This window comes from Anolis sagrei, chromosome 2, assembly GCF_037176765.1.
Source record: "Anolis sagrei isolate rAnoSag1 chromosome 2, rAnoSag1.mat, whole genome shotgun sequence".
Lineage (NCBI taxonomy): Eukaryota > Metazoa > Chordata > Lepidosauria > Squamata > Dactyloidae > Anolis > Anolis sagrei.
The window spans coordinates 171,177,506-171,195,999 of record NC_090022.1 but is presented as its reverse complement, the minus strand read 5'-3'; the positions used below and the strand labels follow the sequence as shown (position 1 = coordinate 171,195,999).

The window sequence follows — 18,494 nt, the reverse complement described above, 5'->3', positions numbered from 1 at the left end:
CAGCGATGAAGCAAAGGAAGAGGAGGCTAGAGTGCGTGTGACATTTGGACCTGAGCGAGTCAAATCAAATACGGCTTTTGAGGGCATATGCTGCGGCAATAAAGGCTGCAAAGAAATCCTCCTTTACAGCCAATATTGTGTCTCCAAAGAACCGCCCGGTGGAGCTGTTCTGGGTTGTCAGAGGACTGTTAAATCCTGTTGTTCAGGACGGGGTCCCTGACAACTCGGCAGCACGCTGTGAAGCATTTGCTTGGTTCTTTGCGGACAAAGTCACTTGGATCCGTTCTTACCTTGACACCATGGCAGTCTCTGAGGATGTAACACGAGCAGCTGCTTGTCCGATTTTCTTGGATTCATTTCAATTGGTGCAACCCGGGGATGTGGACAAGATACTTGGAGAGGTGAGAGCGACCACATGCATCCTAGACTCCTGCCCATCCTGGCTGATAAAGGAAGCCATAGGGGGTTTGGCAGAATATTGCGGGATGGCAATATTTCAGACAGGTTAAAACAAACTTATAAAACCGCTGTTGAAAAAACCATCACTGGACCCAGGCCTGTAGCGAGGGGGGGGGGGTTAGGGGTTCAACCCCCCTGAAATGTTTCAGATTTTTTTTTAAAAAAACTGGTTTACTCATGAATTTTAAGTGGTTAACCAAATCCCCATGCTAAGTCTATGAGATGCAAAAAAGTCCCTCCAGAACTGCAAGCACTATCTCAAGCAAATATTGACAATTTATTCACACTGTCATTACTTGCAGCAATAGCCTATGTAGTGAAGCAACCAAGTTGGCGGTGTGTGTGTTGAATGCTCTCATTAAGGAGGCCAGACTTGGTGGAGGTGGTTGACAGGGGCAGAGCTGCAGGCTATGGAAGGCTGCTCTGCCCTCTGCTGTGCTCATTGCTTCAGCGTGAGTGGTGCTTGGGAAGAGGAATATATCTCTCCTTGTGGTTGTCATAACTTGCTAAGATCTCTCTCACTGCCAACTCCATATATGCTCATTGGCATTTGAATGCTGACCCTTCAACCACATGCAGCTTTCTGACTCAATACAGTCTCCCACTTCTGGTGTACATTATTTTGTTGTATAATCCGAGAGACTGCTTTGATGTCACACTGCCTTTTCGTAGCTTTGCTTATGTGGCAGTGGTAGAAAGTAGAGAGAAAGTTGGACCAGAGCCTGAAAATCAAAAGGTATTATTTCCCTTTAGAACAAACCTCTCACTTCCATTACAGATGTGAGAAAATAAATAAGCAGCTTCCCATCACTGGCACTGAGTGGGAAAAGATATGTGTTCCAACAAAAATCCAGGATAGACTACTGCAACACACTCTACGTGGAGTTGCCTTTGAAGACTGCTTGGAAGCTTCAAATAGTCCAACGAGAGGCGGCCAGGTTAATAACTGGGGCAGCATACAGGGAGCATACAACTCCCATGTTACGCCAGCTCCACTGGCTGCCAGTTTGCTACCGGGCACAATTCAAAGTGCTGGCTTTGGCCTATAAAGCCCTAAATGGCCCCGGCCCAATTTACCTATCCGAACACATCTCCCCCTATGAACTATTGTGGAGATTAAGATCCTCCGGGGTGGCCCTGCTTTCTGTCCCGCCATTGTCACAGACATGATTGGTGGGGACGAGGGACAGAGCCTTCTCGATGATTGCCCCCCCCCCCCCCCGGTTACGCAACTCCCTTCCTGGTGAGATCAGATCGGTCCCCTCCCTCCTGTCCTTCAGAAGGATGGTAAAAACTTGGCTGTGGGACCAAGCTTTCAGCACAGGACAATAAAGCAGCAATAGGAAAGATTACCAGGCCAATTAGATTTAATGCAGATGACCAAGACGGTTTTAAATGGTGTATTTTAATATTGAGATAAATGTTTTTAATATTTATGTATGCGCATATGAATGTTTGCCGTATATAAGCTGTGCTCTGCCCTGAGTCCCCTTCGGGGTGAGAAGGGCAGAATATAAATGTTTTCAATAAATAAATAAATAAAAATACAGGATATGTTACTACAGTTGGCCCTCCATATCCACAGGTTCTGCACCCAAGGATTCAACCAACTGTAGCTCAAAATATTAAGAAAATATTAAGCAAGGCTTGATTTTGCCTCCCACATAGTCCTACAGTGATGTGGAGGCGTACCCCATCATTCCTCAGATCCTCAGGGTCTTTCTGGCACTTGTTAGAGGTGTTTGCTTCTTTGTATACAGGGTGCCATTTTACTACACCATTAAATGTAATGGGACATTACCGTTCACAGTTTTTTGTATTGGTTGGAGGTCCTTTCATCAAGCATCACAGATACAGACGGCCTTCTATATATGTGGCCATATACATACCTAATCAAAATGAGAAACTGTGGGACTTTTGAGATAGGAAGATCATTTATGTTGTGACACCTACCGTATATAAGACGACTGAGCGTATAAGACGACCCCCAACTTTTCCAGTTAAAATATAGAGTTTGGGATATACTCGCCGTATAAGACTACCCCTCTTCCAACACACACCAAATAAATATTTTGAAAGCCTCAGATTTGATTTCAATATGGTAATTTTCCTATTACTGTACCTCCTTCTCTGCCTCTCAGATTTCGCACATGCGCACCTGTACCACTTCACTGCAGTCTTCAGGAGCGAGATCTGAGAGGCAGAGGAGGAGGTACAGTAATAGGATACAAGGGCAGGCCAGACAGGTAAAAGAGGTGTGTTTTTCTGGGCCCAGAGCCACTCTATCTCTTTTTTCCATACCCCGGGTGCCCCGGACGCCTGCAGCCCTTCACTTACACCTTCCCAGTGAGGCGCCCCTTCACCTCACCATCGGGACCGTATTAAGTCCACGGATCCTGATGAATGGATTTTCTTCTACCGTACTTGTACAGCGTCGCTCTTAATGCTTTCATACAGTTGCTGCATACGGCAGGGACGTGGCCACTGCCATTTTTGAGCTCCAACCACATGCAGCAACCACAGATTCTCCAATCCGAATTGGAAGTTTCAGCTCCCGCTCTATAAGATGACTCCCGGCGTATAAGGCGGCTTCCGCATATGACGACTCCCATACATAAAGCTACTCCAGCGTATAGGATGACTCCCGGGTATAAGACAATTCCCACATATAAGACGGCCCCTGACTTTTGAGAAAATTTTCTTGGGTTAAAAAGTTGTCTTATATGCCAGAATATACAGTATTTCTCACTCTTTTTTTCTTTTTTTGGTCAGGATGAACAATGATGGTAATACATATTTACAATGGAAGATTATTTTAACAGAGTCATATTGATAAGTAGGATTGGGCAGGGCATAGCATAACTGTTGGCTTGTGTTTTTTCACCTGCCTTGAGCATGGTTTTGTAGACTACATAGCCTAACTGCCCATGCTTTCCTGTTAATGATTAAATCCTTCCTCCTAAAATAGCTGGCAGAGTTGCACTTGCAAAGCTTGTCACTGCTGTTGCTGTATTGATCCTGCAAGGCCATCCTAGCTGATCTATTGTTATTGGGAAAAACCTGCTTCTTTGATTGCTTGAGATATTATGGAAGATGTTGAGTGCTTCATAAACTGTGTTTCAGACACCACAGCTTTCTGTGACTCCCAGGGGCATCTGTTGAATTTCTAGTTGAATTTCAAGAGAAAACCACCCTGTGCTTTGTAGCTGCTGTGAAGGAATTGAAAAAATCCTGAAACATCAAGATATATTATTGCATACTAAAATTTAGCTGAACCATGCAGTGTTATTTCTATATATGGTTGTGAAAACCAGACTTTTTTTCGTGTCAGGAGCAACTTGAGAAACCGCAAGTCACTTCTGGTTTGTGAGAATTGGCCATCTACAAGGACGTTGCCTAGGGGATGGCCGGACGTTTTACCATCCTGTGAGAGGCTTCTCTCATAGCCCTTCATGAGAAGCTGGAGCTGACAGACGAGAGCTCACTCCACTCTCCCAGAGTCAGAACAAGTGTTTAACCCAGGGGTCCTCAAACTAAGGCCCAAGGGCCGGATACGGCCCTCCAAGGTCATTTATCCGACCCTTGCTCAGGATCAGCCTAAGTCTGAAATGACTTGAAAGCACACAGCAGCAACAATCCTATCTCATCAACCAAAAGCAGGCCCACGCTTCCCACTGAAATACTAATAATTTTTTTATTGGTTAAAATTGTTCTTCATTTTAATTATTGTATTGTTTGTAAGTGTTTTATGCATTACAAATAAGATATGTGCTGTATGCATAGGAATTCATTCATGCTTTTTTCAAATTAAAATCCAGCCCTCCAACAGTTTGTGATCTGGCCCTCTGTTTAAAAAGTTCGAGGACCCCTGTTTTAAAAGATGTATATCCCATCTTTTAGGGTTGTGAATATAGTTCTTCCGAAATCAATTGTAGGTCTGTGAGGCTGTTTAGTTTGAGAGAGACTGGCTGACCCCAAATCACCCAGTGAGCTTGAGAACCTGACTCCTTTCCTTTTTAATTTTTTTAAAATGTATTGTATTGTTAACAACTATTTGTAATACATTTATTTATTATTATTTATTATTTATTATTTATTTATTTACTTTGCTTATATACCTCTGTATCTCAAGCCCGAAGGCGACTCACAGCGGTTCACAAACAGTAAAAACAGTAGAAACAGCAGTGGTTCCATACAACATATAACAATTGACTTAACACATTATCCATAAATTACCAATAATCAATTACAATGCACAATTATTACAAAAAACAACCGTACCCAATCTTCTCATCATCCAAGCGTAGTCCAGGTTCGTCGTCCATTGTTCCATTCCTATGTTCCATTACCAGATTGCACTAAATTACTCAAATGCCTGCACAAACATCCAGGTCTTCACCTTTTTGCGGAATACCATTAGAGATGGTGCTAGTCTAATGTCCGTAGAAAGGGCGTTCCACAGCCGAGGAGCCACCACCGAGAAGGCCCTATCTCTCGTCCCCGCCAGCCGAGCTTGGGAAGCAGGCGGGATCGAGAGCAGGGTCTCCCCGGAAGATCTCAAAGTCCTGGTGGGTTCATAGGCAGAGATGCAGTCAGATAGGTAGCTTGGGCCGGAACCGTTTAGGGCTTTAAAGGCCAACGCCAGCACTTTGAATTCAGCCCGGTAGCAGATCGGTAGCCAGTGGAGTTGGCGCAACGGGGGTTGTATGCTCCCTGCGCTCCGCTCCTGTTAAAATCATGGCTGCCGAGCATTGGACTAGTTGGAGCTTCCGAGCTGTCTTCAAAGGCAACCCCACGTAGAGAGCGTTGCAGTAGTCTAAACGGGATGTAACCAGAGCGTGGACTACCGTGGCCAAGTCAGACTTCCCAAGGTACGGGCGCAGCTGGCTCACAAGCTTTAGCTGTGCAAATGCTCCCCTGGTCACCGCCGAAACCTGGGGTTCCAGGCTCAGCGATGAGTCCAGGGTCACACCCAAGCTGCGAACCTGCGTCTTCAGGGGGAGTGCGGCCCCATCCAACACAGGCTGTAACCCTATGCCCTGTTCGGCCTTGCGACTGACCAGTAGTACCTCTGTCTTGTCTGGATTCAGTTTCAATTTGTTCGCCCTCATCCAGACTGTCACAGCAGCCAAGCACCGGTTCAGGACCTGGACAGCCTCCTTAGTAGCAGGTGGAAAGGAGTGACAGAGTTGGACATCATTCGCGTACAGATGACACCGTACCCCGAAACTCCGGATTTACATTTATTTTTACTTTACATTTCCAGAAATGTCGGTTGTGTTCTGTGTCGGTTACTTGTTTAATACCTCTCTTGCCCCCGCAATCGTCTTTTCAGGGTGAAACAAGTATTAGTCTTAGCTAGGGACTCCAGAATGCCTGTAAATATGAAATTTCACTGACTTTTGATCCGTTTTGATTTCTGCAGAAGGCGTATTTCAGTTGCAAATGGACCTGACCAGCGAGAAGCTAAGGAAGGAGCTTGAGGAGGAGTTGAAACTTGGCACCGAGCAGCTGCGCAGCCACGCTTGGTACCATGGCTGCCTGCCACGTCGGGTAATAAGCCCAAAGTTAGTGTGGGAAGCAGAGGGATAACTCTTCATAATATCTTCCTGAGGCTGAGTTGTTGAAGTATGCTTGAAGTACACTAATTGCTTTAAATGGGTAGGCCTGTTGCTGCCAGTGTAAACTCTCTGGTGTTGTTGATACTTGTAGTGCCTTCCCTATCCAACTTGAATCTTTCTGTTATAAAACATTACCAGAGATGGTAATGGTAATATACCATTAGTATAGCTTGCTTAGTGTGCACCTTCAGCTGGATGCTGGCTAATTATAGTATGGCCTGTTGTGTCGACATCTATTCCTTCAGCATCAGGGGGTTGGAAACGTTATCTGTACCATTTTGATGGTGATTTCCCAAGCCACCCAATGTCTAAAAGGATCCCTTCTCTCTAAGAACCAGCAGACATGGGTAAAATAGGCCACTGCTGAAATAGCTAACCTCTCACAGAAGCAGTATGTCTGTTAGTTAATTCGTGCTGTGCAATTGGCTGCATTCAGGTTTGTCATCATGACTCCTTTGCTGCTTGCAGGACATTGGATGCTGGCATGTGCACACAATTGGCAGCCAACTTGCTCATAGAATAGTCCACTACAGAAATGTGTGACTTTATTCCATGTTCTTTCTGCCCTTTGGGCACTCTGGAAAGATTAACTGTTCAAGCACTGGAACGTTTAAACCAAAACAGGGCAAAGTGTAATCCACAGATTGCCTGTGCACTTTCCCATGGCTGTTTGTAACCACAAGGGCCCCAAGGATCAAAAACTGCAAAAAAAAAAGAAGAAAAAAAAGAAGTTAAAAACCTTTTTTGTTCTAATATGTTGTCTAAGGTTGGGGACATATTTGCCACTTTTTGCCACCTATCTTGGCATTTCTAGGACCAAGACAGGGGACGTGCTGCTCTTCTATATCAATAAAAATGTAATGTTCATTTGTGGGATTAACATAACTCCAAAACCACTGGGCAAATTGACACCAAATTTGGACACAATACACCTATCAGGCCAATGAGTGACCACGACTCATAAAAACACACAAATTAACCCAGCAGAATGGACTTTAAAACCTTCCAAAATAAACCATATATACATACATACAGAGGCTGGATGGCCATCTGTCAGGGGTGATTTGAATGCAATATTCCTGCTTCTTGGCAGGGGGTTGGACTGGATGGCCCATGAGGTCTCTTCCAACTTTTTGATTCTATGATTCTATGATTCTATGATATACACATACATTCATATACATATACACATGCACACATGCATAAAGGCACACACACATATATATACACAAGCACACACAAATATACACATATACACAATATACATATACACATGCATACACACATATACACACATATCTGCATATACACAGGCACACACATATACACAATACACATATACACATGCATACATTCATATATATACACATGCAGACATACTTACACACACATATACATATATGCACGCATACACAAAAAACACATATGCACATACATACATATTTACCTACACACATATACATACACACATATACACACACATGCATATACACATACACAATATACATATACACATATAAACACAGAAATACACAAATATATCCACACTTATACACACACACACACATATATATACACACAAATACAGAAATATACACATATGCACAAATATACACATACACAAAACACATATACACAGACCGGGCCACAGCAACGCGTGGCAGGGGACGGCTAGTATATAATAATAATAATCATCATCATCATCATTATCATCATCATCATAACTTTATTTATATACTGCTCCATCTCCCCAAGGGAACTCAGAGCGGTTCCCAGGTAACATCACAAAACATACAAAGTAAAAAAATAACATAACCATAAGATTAACAAAACAAAATATAAGCATAAAAATTGTCACCATAACACACGTATATTAAAAGTAATCCTGCCTGTACAAGGCAATTAAAAAATTTAAAAGGCCGGGCCAAGATTTGTGCAAGCCCAAAAATTCTAGGGAGCATTTTTACCTTCATTTCACTTCTGCAGAAATGGTTTAAAGTGAAGCGAAACTAAGGCTTTTACATTTAATAGATGAAAGAGTTTTGATGAGTGAAGCTGTTCATATAGTGGTCGGAAAGCAAGGATTACAAAGCTTTAAAAGGTTCAGAAGTCCTGTGTTGTGCCTAATCATGTTGCTAACTATTAGTATCTTTCAGTTGACTCTTAAATCCCTCTTCATAGGCTAAAGTGCTCCTGTCTTGCTGTAACACCAACCCTAGCTTGTCAGCCATACACGTTCTCTCTCTTCTCTCGGCTGCAGGAGGCAGAATCCCAGCTGCAGGATGACGGTGACTTCCTCATCCGAGATTCCCGTTCCAGCCAAGGTGACTATGTCCTATCATGCTCCTGGAGGGGCCAAGCCCTGCACTTCAAGATCATCCGTGTCGTCCTCCGCCCCCGGAAGGGCTATTCCCGCACCCTCTTTCAGTTTGAGCAGGAGCAGTTTGACAATGTGCCTGCTCTAGTGCGCTTCTACGTGGGCAACCGGAAGCCCATCTCAGATGTCTCAGGAGCTGTGGTGTCCCATCCAGTCAATAGGAATGTGCCTCTTCGATGTATCAAGGAGCGCTACAGTGACACTGGCCAGCCCCCTGGACCAAATAAAGAAGATGGAGCACCCTTGAGACGGCTCAGCTTTCGTGCTGCCCCAGTTGGGGAAGAAACAGGAGAAGGGAACCTAATCCGGTGAGATGATTATAGTGAAGTTGCAAGAAAGTTGACAAATTGGTTAGCAGACTTCATGTTGAATTTGACTTATGGCAAGTCTGTGAATAAGAGACGTCTAAGCCAGCATATTCTTAACAACCTGGGGCAAAATTGTTATGATGGATATGCAAGAGTTTTCCTAACCAGTGAATCGATGCATACCAGGTACCATTGAAATAACTCATATCCAGGCTTCCCTTAGCATGTCTTTGGCCTCATCTAAACTTAGAATTTTTATGCTTATATATATATACTAGCTGTGCCCTGCCACGCGTTGCTGTGGCCTATAGTAAAACTTATCAAAGTTGAGGTAGATATCTGGACTATTATGAAAGAGAGGTCCCTACCTATTCCTTCCCCCTTTTCCTCCCCCTTTCTCTCCTTTCTTCCTTCTCTACCTCTTTCTTTCTTTCCTTCTTTCACTACTTGGTTTCATCCTTCTCTCTTTCCTTCATTCCCTCCCCCTTTCTTCCTTTGCCTTTCTTCCCTCCCTGTTTGCTTCCTTCTTTCACTTTTTATTTCCTTTTATTTCACCACCATCATAACAATAACAATAATGCAATGCATTGCCTCTGGGACCTGACACCTCTCCCATTCCCCCTAAAAGGGTCTCAGAGGAACAATAGCATAATAATAATAATAGAAATAACAACCTTTACCCGCCACGTGTTGCTGTGGCCAATCTTCCCTCTTTCTCTCCTTCTTTCCCTCCCTCCCTCCCTCCCTCCCTCCTTCCTTCCTTCCTTCCTTCCCATCTTTCCTTCTCCTCTTCTTTCTCTATCTCTTTCCTTCCTTCTCCCTTTTTCTTTCTCTTCTGCTGTCTCTCTTTTCTTTCCTTCCATCTTTCCTTTTCATTCCTTTTCTTCTTCCTCTAACTTTCCTTCCTTCCCCCTTTTTCTTTACCTCCCTTTCTCTTTCTTCCTTCTTTCCTTCCTTCCTGTCTTTCCTAGATTTTGACAGGGCGGGAAGGGGCGGGGTGGGGTTTGGAGGTGGCGTGAAGTAAAAGGAGGTAAGATTGGGGCAGGGGAGTGATGGAGCGTGGGGTTGCGTGTGTGTGTGCGGCAGCGGGGGGAGTGATGGAGCGTGGGGTTGCGTGTGTGTGTGCGGCGGCGGGGGAAGTGGGGTTGCGTGTGTGTGTGCGGCGGCGGGGGGAGTGGGGTTGCGTGTGTGTGCGGCGGTGGGGGGAGTGATGGAGCGTGGGGTTGCGTGTGTGTGTGTGGCAGTGGGGGGAGTGGGGTTGCGTGTGTGTATGCGGCGTCGGGGGGAGTGATGGAGCGTGGGGTTGCGTGTGTGTGTGCGGAAGGGTGTGTTTGTGTGCAGGAAGCGGCGCGGCGGGGCTTGGAGTGGGCATGGTTTCCGCAGAGGGAACGTTGGCCGGAAGGCCATGTGCGCGCGCCAGGGAACTTGCGGCTGGGCGCCAATGCGCATGCTCAGTTGTTTTGCCATTTTGTGAGTGTGTTGTTGTGTTGTTTTTCATTTTGAGTAGATATGTTTGTACCTTGTGGGTTGTGTTATGGGCATGGGAATTTTGGTTAAGTTTTGTTGGGGTTTTTTTGAGTTTTGTTGTTTTGCCGTTTTGTGAGTGTGTTGCTGTGTTGTTTTTCATTTTGAGTAGATATGTTTGTACCTTGTGGGTTGTGTTATGGGCACAGGGATTTTAGTTAAGTTTCGTTGGGGGATTTTTGAGTTTTGTTGTTTTGCCGTTTTGTGAGTGTGTTGTTGTGTTGTTTTTCATTTTGAGTAGATATGTTTGTACCTTGTGGGTTGTGTTATGGGCACGGGGATTTTGGTTAAGTTTCGTTGGGGGATTTTTGAGTTTTGTTGTTTTGCCGTTTTGTGAGTGTGGTGTTGTGTTGTTTTTCATTTTGAGTAGATATGTTTGTACCTTGTGGGTTGTGTTATGGGCACGGGGATTTTGGTTAAGTTTCGTTGGGGGATTTTTGAGTTTTGTTGTTTTGCCGTTTTGTGAGTGTGTTGTTGTGTTGTTTTTCATTTTGAGTAGATATGTTTGTACTTTGTGGGTTGTGTTATGGGCACGGGGATTTTGGTTAAGTTTCGTTGGGGTTTTTTTGAGTTTTGTTGTTTTGCCGTTTTGTGAGTGTGTTGTTGTGTTGTTTTTCATTTTGAGTAGATATGTTTGTACCTTGTGGGTTGTGTTATGGGCATGGGAATTTTGGTTAAGTTTCGTTGGGGTTTTTTTGAGTTTTGTTTCCTCGTTGGATGCCCCTAACAAATTTATATATATAGATATATATTGTTAATCTTATGGTTATGTTGTTTTTACTTTGTATGTTTTGTGATGTTACATGGAAACCGTTCTGAGTCCCCTCGGGAAGATGGAGCGGTATATAAGTAAATTATTATTATTATTATTATTATTATTATTATTATTATATTAGAATCAAGCCATGTCTTGGCACTACAGGGATTTGTTTTCACATACACTTTAAGTGCATAAGAGGAGCCTGGCTTGGTGAAACCAAAGGTCTGTCACATACAGCATTCTGTTCCCATAGTGGTCAACCAGATTCCTATGGGAAGCATGAAGCAACAGCACCATCTTGCCCATGTTTCTTGTACTGGATGTTAAAAATGCACACAAGCCATTGTGACCAATACACAGGTATAGCTTCCTCTTCTGTGCTAATCTGAGGTAAAACATGTACAACCATGTGCTTACACTTTTGAAATCTCATCAGTATGAGGTCAATGTTTGGGGCGATCTGGTTGCTGCCAGCAGTTCCAGAGTCAGCCCTTTTCTCTGATGGTTTTTTAAAGATAGGTTTTATGGAATAAGGTAGATCAATAAGAACACATAATGCGATGTGCGGGGCTTGGCGAATGAAAGGCTGGGGTAAAAATTGCTGGAAGAAACATTAACAACCTTAGATATGCAGATGACACCACTAATATTTATTTATTAATGTTCATGTTTAATTGTTATATTTGTTATTCTGTATTTATGATGCGGCATTGAATTATTGCCAATTGTAAGCCACCCTGAGTCCCCCCAGGGGTTGAGAAGGGCGGGGAAAAAATGTTCGAAATAAAATAAATAAATGGATGGCCGAAAACAAGGAGGAGCTGAGGAGCCTTCTAATCAAGGTGAAAGAAGAAAGTGCAAAAGCTGAGTTGCAGCGAAACATAAAAAAACCAAGATTATGGCAACAAGAATGATTGAAAATTGGGAAATAGAGGGGGAAAACGTAGAGGTAGTGACAAACTTTGTATTTTTAGGTGCAGAAATTACCACAGACTACAGCCAGGAAATCAGGAGACGCTTACTTCTTGGGAGGAGAGCAATGTCCATAAAATGGTGAAGAGTAGAGACATCACATTAGCAACGAAGATCCGCATAGTTAAAGCAATGGTATTCCCCGTAGTCACCTACGGATGTGAGAGCTGGACCTTAGGGAAGGCTGAGCAAAGAAAGATAGATGCTTTTGAGCTGTTGTGTTGGAGGAAAGTTCTGAGAGTGCCTTGGACTGCGAGAAGATCCAACCAGTCCATACTTCAGGAAATAAAGCCCGACTGGTCACTGGAGGGAAGGATATTAGAGGCAAAGATGAAGTACTTTGGCCACATCATGAGGAGACAGGAAAGCTTAGAGAAGGCAATTATGCTGGGGAAAATGGAAGGAAAAAGGAAGAGTGGCGACCATGGGCAAGATGGATGGGATCCTTGAAGTGACTGGATTTACCTTGAAGGAGCTGGGGGTGGTGACAGCTGACAGGGAGCTCTGGCGTGGGCTGGTCCATGAGGTCACAAAGGGTCGGAAACTACTGAACGAATAAACAACAAGATCAGTAACTTCTCTCTTTCTGTCTCTTCTCTCTTACAGAATGAAAGATCGAAGTGGAAGTGACCCCAGTAGCCTAGACCAGGTCGGACAGAGACCTTCCTTGCAGAGTGCCCAGTCGGACAGCAATTTACTGTCAGGTGAGAGCTGTGGAAACAAAAGAATGAAAATGAGCAGATTGACACAAGCAAAGACATCTAGTTTGAGTTCAGCTTCCTATTTTTTCTGAAACCCAGTTGTCACTAGACTGAAGAGCCATGTGGTTGGATTTTCTTAAAATCTCTGGAAACAAGACGGGTTCTGTTCTTCATGGGACACCTTGTTCCATTGACCTATTTTTCTGTTGGTTGTTTCTGCCTCATAATCCGTACTATTGAGTCTAATTTGAGCAGGGGAACAATGATCTGTGTGAAGAAACAAGTCAGCATGACCCCATAATTTCTCAGTGGGACAGGGAGAGCAGAACAAAACATTCATGAGTCATCTGCTTTGTTGAGTATGGCTAGCGGCAAAATATCGATATCGAGAAGCTACACTCAATTCAGGTTGAAAGATAAGGAGCCAGCTCAAGAGGTTTCATACTAGAGATCTGAGCCCCAGGATGCCAGATTATGCCTTTGAACCCATGCTCTGGCAAAAGATCAATTTCATAGGAATACAAACAAGTTGAGATTAAAGTGAGAGTCAGCATGGTGTAATGGTTTGAGTGTTGAACTACCACTCTGGAGACCAGCATTCAAATTCTTTCTCAGTTACGAAAACCCACTATGTGACCCTTGTAAGTAATACTCTCTCAAACCCAGAAAATGCTTCAATAGGATCACCATAGAATCATCGTAAGTGGGAAACAACTTGCAGACATACTAACATATACAAGTAATTTGGACACACCATTTAAAATATCTGCTTTACAGAAGGCATACTGCTGTGAGTCTCCTGCAGGAGAGATAAAGCGGGATAATAATAATAATAATAATAATAATAATAATAATAATAATAATACACTTGGGAAGTGTCCGAGGTGTGATCCAATTCAACAGCTAGCAGAGTGTCTGCTGTGGACTCATCTTGTTGTGTTTAAAATAATATAATTTACTTTAAAGGAAAATCCCCTTTTTAACTTCTCCCAGGCTGACTGTAATCTAACCCTTGCTGATGTGGGCTCCGCTACTGGGTCGAACTGCGTCTCGAAGCACCGAGTGGACCTACCAGTAAAGGCTTAGATATTCTCCAGCTGGAGTTCTTTGGTCTTTAGGGCTGTTTTCCTGGAAATCTTTGGAGACTCTTAAAACTGTTTTCCCCCTGAAAGTCCTCAAAGCTTTGGGGATGCTTCCCTGGAAATCTTTGGAGATCTTTTGATGCTCTTAAGACTGTTTTCCCCTGGAAAGTCTTAAGGGTTGAAGCTTTTGTACAGGGGAAGCTTGCACACGTCCTGTACATTAGCTTTCCTTGCTGAGACTAACTAAAAATGGCTCCCTTCCCTTCCCAATTGCCCTGAGCAAGGGGCGGGACCAAAACTTAATGATGATGGACAGGTGACTTGCCATACAACTGCAACCAAAGGAAGCCACCTACTTGTAGAGTCCCTGCAACCTTGGACTGCAAGCAAACATCTAATACAAAGCAAATAAAGTTGGAGCTCCTGGTACAGCTGTACCAGCACATAAATAAATAAATTTTCTTTGCTCAACAGGCAGCCCGGAAGCTTCACCTGGAACTCAGGACCGAAGCCAGCTCCCGCCCTTATCTCCTGCGTTCCGCACCGGGAGCGACCCTGTCCTGCGGGCAAATGCTCCATTGCCTCACCTGCTGGGAGGCCCGGCATTGAGTGGCTCTGAAGGGCGGCTCCACTCCAAGGCTCCTCCCAAGCCCCTGAGGGCCTTGTCCGTGCTGGTGAGCGACTACTGTGAACTGGTCCCCAGACCTCCTGATGGCCCACGAAGCCACGTGGAACGACTGCGGTTGGAAGAGAGGTGGCGTGGCCGGGCCCACATTACCGAGACAGCCTTTGGGTTCCTGGACACTGAGCCAAACCCTTCTCCCCTTCCCCACTTGGTGGAGGCTGAAGAGGAATCAGAATTTGAGAGGCCCCAGATGGATGGAGTTTCCTCTTTTCAGCCCCAAAACTTCCACTCGCTCCTTTTGAGTCCCGACAACAAGCCCCTAGAGTCCAGCACTCTCAAGCGCCTCAAGGAGATCTTTGCCCAGCACGATTGCCGCACAACAGCACTTCATGTTCTGCAGATGGACTGCCAGGTGAGGAGACATTTCCTGTGGCTCCCAAAGAGAGATGGTCTGCTGAAGCATTTGTTAAAATGTAACTCAGTGCAGAGGCAAATCTAATTCAGTAGGCTTACTAACTATAGGAGGCAGGCCAATATTCTTGTTAGACTCCATAAAGGGAATTCAGTTTGTATCCATTATACAGAGAACTGTAAAGTCTCACCGTGGAAACTTTAATCTTTTTGTGTTCTCTGCTGAGCAGAGGATACTCCTCCTTAAAACAGTAGGTCCAAGATTTGGCAGGGATAGAATCATAGAATCCAAGAGTTGGAAGAGACCTCATGGGCCATCCAGTCCAACCCCCTGCCAAGAAACAGGAATATTGCATTCAAATCAACCCTGACAGATGGCCATCCAGCCTGTTTAAAAGCTTCCAAAGAAGGAGCCTCCACCACACTCCGGGGCAGAGAGTTCCACTGCTGAACGGCTCTCACAGTCAGGAAGTTCTTCCTCATGTTCAGATGGAATCTCCTTTCTTGTAGTTTGAAGCCATTGCTTCGTGTCCTAGTCTCCAGGGCAGCAGAAAACAAGCTTGCTCCCTCCTCCCTGTGACTTCCTCTCACATATTTATACATGGCTATCATATCTCCTCTCAGCCTTCTCTTCTTCAGGATAAACATGCCCAGCTCCTTAAGCCGCTCCTCATAGGGCTTGTTCTCCAGACCCTTGATCATTTTAGTCGCCCTCCTCTGGACACATTCCAGCTTGTCAATATCTCTCTTCAGTTGTGGTGCCCAGAATTGGACACAATATTCCAGGTGTGGTCTAACCAAAGCAGAATAGAGCATGGGTAGCATGACTTCCCTAGATCTAGACACTATGCTCCTATTGATGCAGTCCAAAATCAATTATAGGATAGAGAGAACCAGTTTGAATCTATAATTTAGAAAATTTACTTTTGTAACTCCCAGATTTCACCAGCTAGTGTTTCCAAGCTCTGTTATAATTCATAGTATTAGATAGAGTTTGAGGTGACCTGCCTTTTTCTGTGGATTTTATTAATTTAAGAGTAACACTGTCACCTAGTTATGCAATGTAGAATAATGGGACTTCAGTCAATCATTTACTGGCCACCTTTCTGCTGCAATGGGGCCCAAGGTGGTTCATTAAAGACTAGGTTAATACCTAATAATATAGTTTTAAAAATAATTAACATAATCACATTTAAAACAGTATAATTGCAAAAGTTTGAAAATAAATAATCACACTCCAGTAAGAAGCCTTCCTATGATTATACATTAAAAGCCTGCTTAGACAAAATGTATTTGCCCGCCAGTGAAAAGAGAGCAGTTAGCGTGCCAGCCTAGCCTTCTGTGTAAAGGCATTTTGGAGCAGCCACTGAGAGGGCTCTCTCCATGTCCTCACCAAGTGAGCCTGTAATAGTGCTTGGCAAGGGAAATCACTGTTGTTCCACCCCGTGAAGACCCAGGGCAGGCAGAGTAACGGTGATGTTTTTTCTGCATATATGTGCTTAGTTCTTCCATATTAAGGCAATAAAACTGTGTTTCTTTAAAGTGGTAAGCTTCTCAAAAAGGTTTTTACAGAAACCTAGGAAATCCTTAGAGAAAATAAAACATGAATTGTGACCATGTGTGTAGATTATCACAGTGAGAAAGAAGCAGAGAAGGTCATCTGGTCAACCTCTGTTGGTTCATTTGGAAAGAGGATGGGGAATGTTCTTTGTTGCAGCTCTCTGTGATAGTCAGCAAAATAGTTTGCTTCCTAAATGTTTTGATGGCTCAAAACATCTTTGAATCAAAAATGGATATTTATGATGCCATAAGCCAGGCGTAAATACTGAAATTCACATTACTGCAACTGAGAGTCTACCCAAGAACCCACTTTAGAAGCCATTCATAGGGATTTTCAGCCCCAAAACTTCCACTCGCTCCTTTTGAGTCCCGACAACAAGCCCTTCGAGTCCAGCACTCTCAAGCGCCTCAAGGAGATGCCAAGCCAGAGACTGAGCTAAGATGCCTCGAACTTTCTCATGGCAGAAAATTATGTTGCTTATACCTGCTGGATCCAAAGTACCTTTCTGCTGGGAAGTGATAGCATGCTTTTTCACTTAGTTCCCTGCTCACCAGTGCCTCGGAAATCTCAAATTTGGTGCTGCCATCTAGTGTCCAAGGTGTTGCATCAGGAAATGTGTCTGTGACAAAGAACATCATGGCTATGTCACTTGATGCAGGATTTTGGTTATTTATTTACCATTGGTGCTTGAGGGATCACTTGATGTTTTTCTTTTGCAGCCGGCACAGCTGCTTTCTATAGCAAGCAGTTTTTCTAACTTACCAACCTTGTGGGAAGGATGTGCGCCAGCTGCGCCTGTACCTTGGGAAGTCTGACTTGGCCACGGTGGTCCACGCTCTGGTTACATCCCGTATAGACTACTGCTACGCTCTCTACGTGGGGTTGCCTCTGAAGACTGCCCGGAAGCTGCAATTAGTCCAACGAGCGGCAGCCAGATTACTAACAGGAGCGGGGTACAAGGAGCATACTACTCCTCTGTTGCGCCAGCTCCACTGGCTGCCAATTAGCTTCCGAGCACAATTCAAAGTGCTGGTGTTGACCTATAAATCCCTAAACGACTCCGGCCCAGTTTACCTGTCCGAATGGATTCTCCCCTATGAACCATCAAGGTTGTTAAGATCTTCTGGAGGGGCCCTGCTCTTGGTCCCACCACCCTCCCAATCGCGTGTGGTGGGGACGAGGGACAGGGCCTTCTTGGTGGTGGCCCCTTGGCTCTGGAACTCTCTCCCACTGGAGATTAGATCTGCCCCTTGTCTCCTGACTTTTAGAAAACTGGTGAAAACCTGGCTCTGGAATTTAGCATTTGATGAATGAGTCAATAACTCCTGACCACACGGATGGATGGCAATGAATTGTGACTTCATTGTGACGATTTGCCATTATGTAATTATATGATTGTATTTTAATGTTTTAGTGAATTATGGGATGTGATGTTTTAAACTACTGTTTATGAATCTTTTGTTGTGAACCGGACTGAGTCCCTCTGCGGAGGTTGAGAAGACCGGTATATAAAAGTTCTAAACAAATAGATAGATAAATAAATGTAAGCTGCAAGAGAAATTTCCCTGGGAAAAAGGTGGAAGGAAGGGCTCCACTATCTCCACTTCTAATCCATTGTCCCATCCATTCCTCAGGCTGCCAAAATCATTGGGGTCTCCAAGGAGCAGCGACGAGCAATGGGGGTGAGCTCAGGCCTGGAACTCATCACTCTGCCTCAGGGGCATCAGTTGCGCCAAGACTTGCTGGAAAGGTATTGCGTTGTGTATGTGTTGTGGCTGGCTATAGGTGTGTGGTGGCTAGTGACACTGCCTAAGAGGAGGGTGTAGTTTTTAGTTCAGTTGCTTCTAAGAATCAGTTTTCTGAGGCTGAGGTGCATGTCAGGGTAATCAGTTCAATGAGAATATTACAAAATTTCCAGAAGAACTTGTTGGGAGGTGGAGCAGTTATTAAAACACTTTAAATAATTAAAGGGGGTATCAAATTCTAAGTGTTATTTCGCCAATATGTAGGAGAAAATCTAATGGTCAAATTTGAGCATACTATTTTATGAATTAGAGTAATTTGTATTGTCGAAGGCTTTCATGGCCAGAATC

General features: G+C 44.2%; 1 protein-coding gene across 4 annotated transcripts in view; it reads left to right on the top strand.

The window, feature by feature from the left end:
• The window catches only part of LOC132767918 (breast cancer anti-estrogen resistance protein 3-like), a 47,367-nt gene that overhangs the window by 16,846 nt on the left and 12,027 nt on the right, over positions 1-18,494 (top strand). For 3 of the 4 annotated variants that reach the window (XM_067464106.1, XM_067464109.1, XM_067464108.1), the window contains 5 exons: positions 5,885-6,012; positions 8,341-8,765; positions 12,628-12,725; positions 14,279-14,841; positions 18,036-18,151. In XM_067464106.1, the coding sequence (XP_067320207.1) occupies positions 5,905-6,012; positions 8,341-8,765; positions 12,628-12,725; positions 14,279-14,841; positions 18,036-18,151 (1,310 nt within the window). In that variant the 5' untranslated portion in view covers positions 5,885-5,904. The remainder of the gene's footprint in view (positions 1-5,884; positions 6,013-8,340; positions 8,766-12,627; positions 12,726-14,278; positions 14,842-18,035; positions 18,152-18,494) is intronic. The other variant, XM_067464107.1, reaches the window with a different exon arrangement.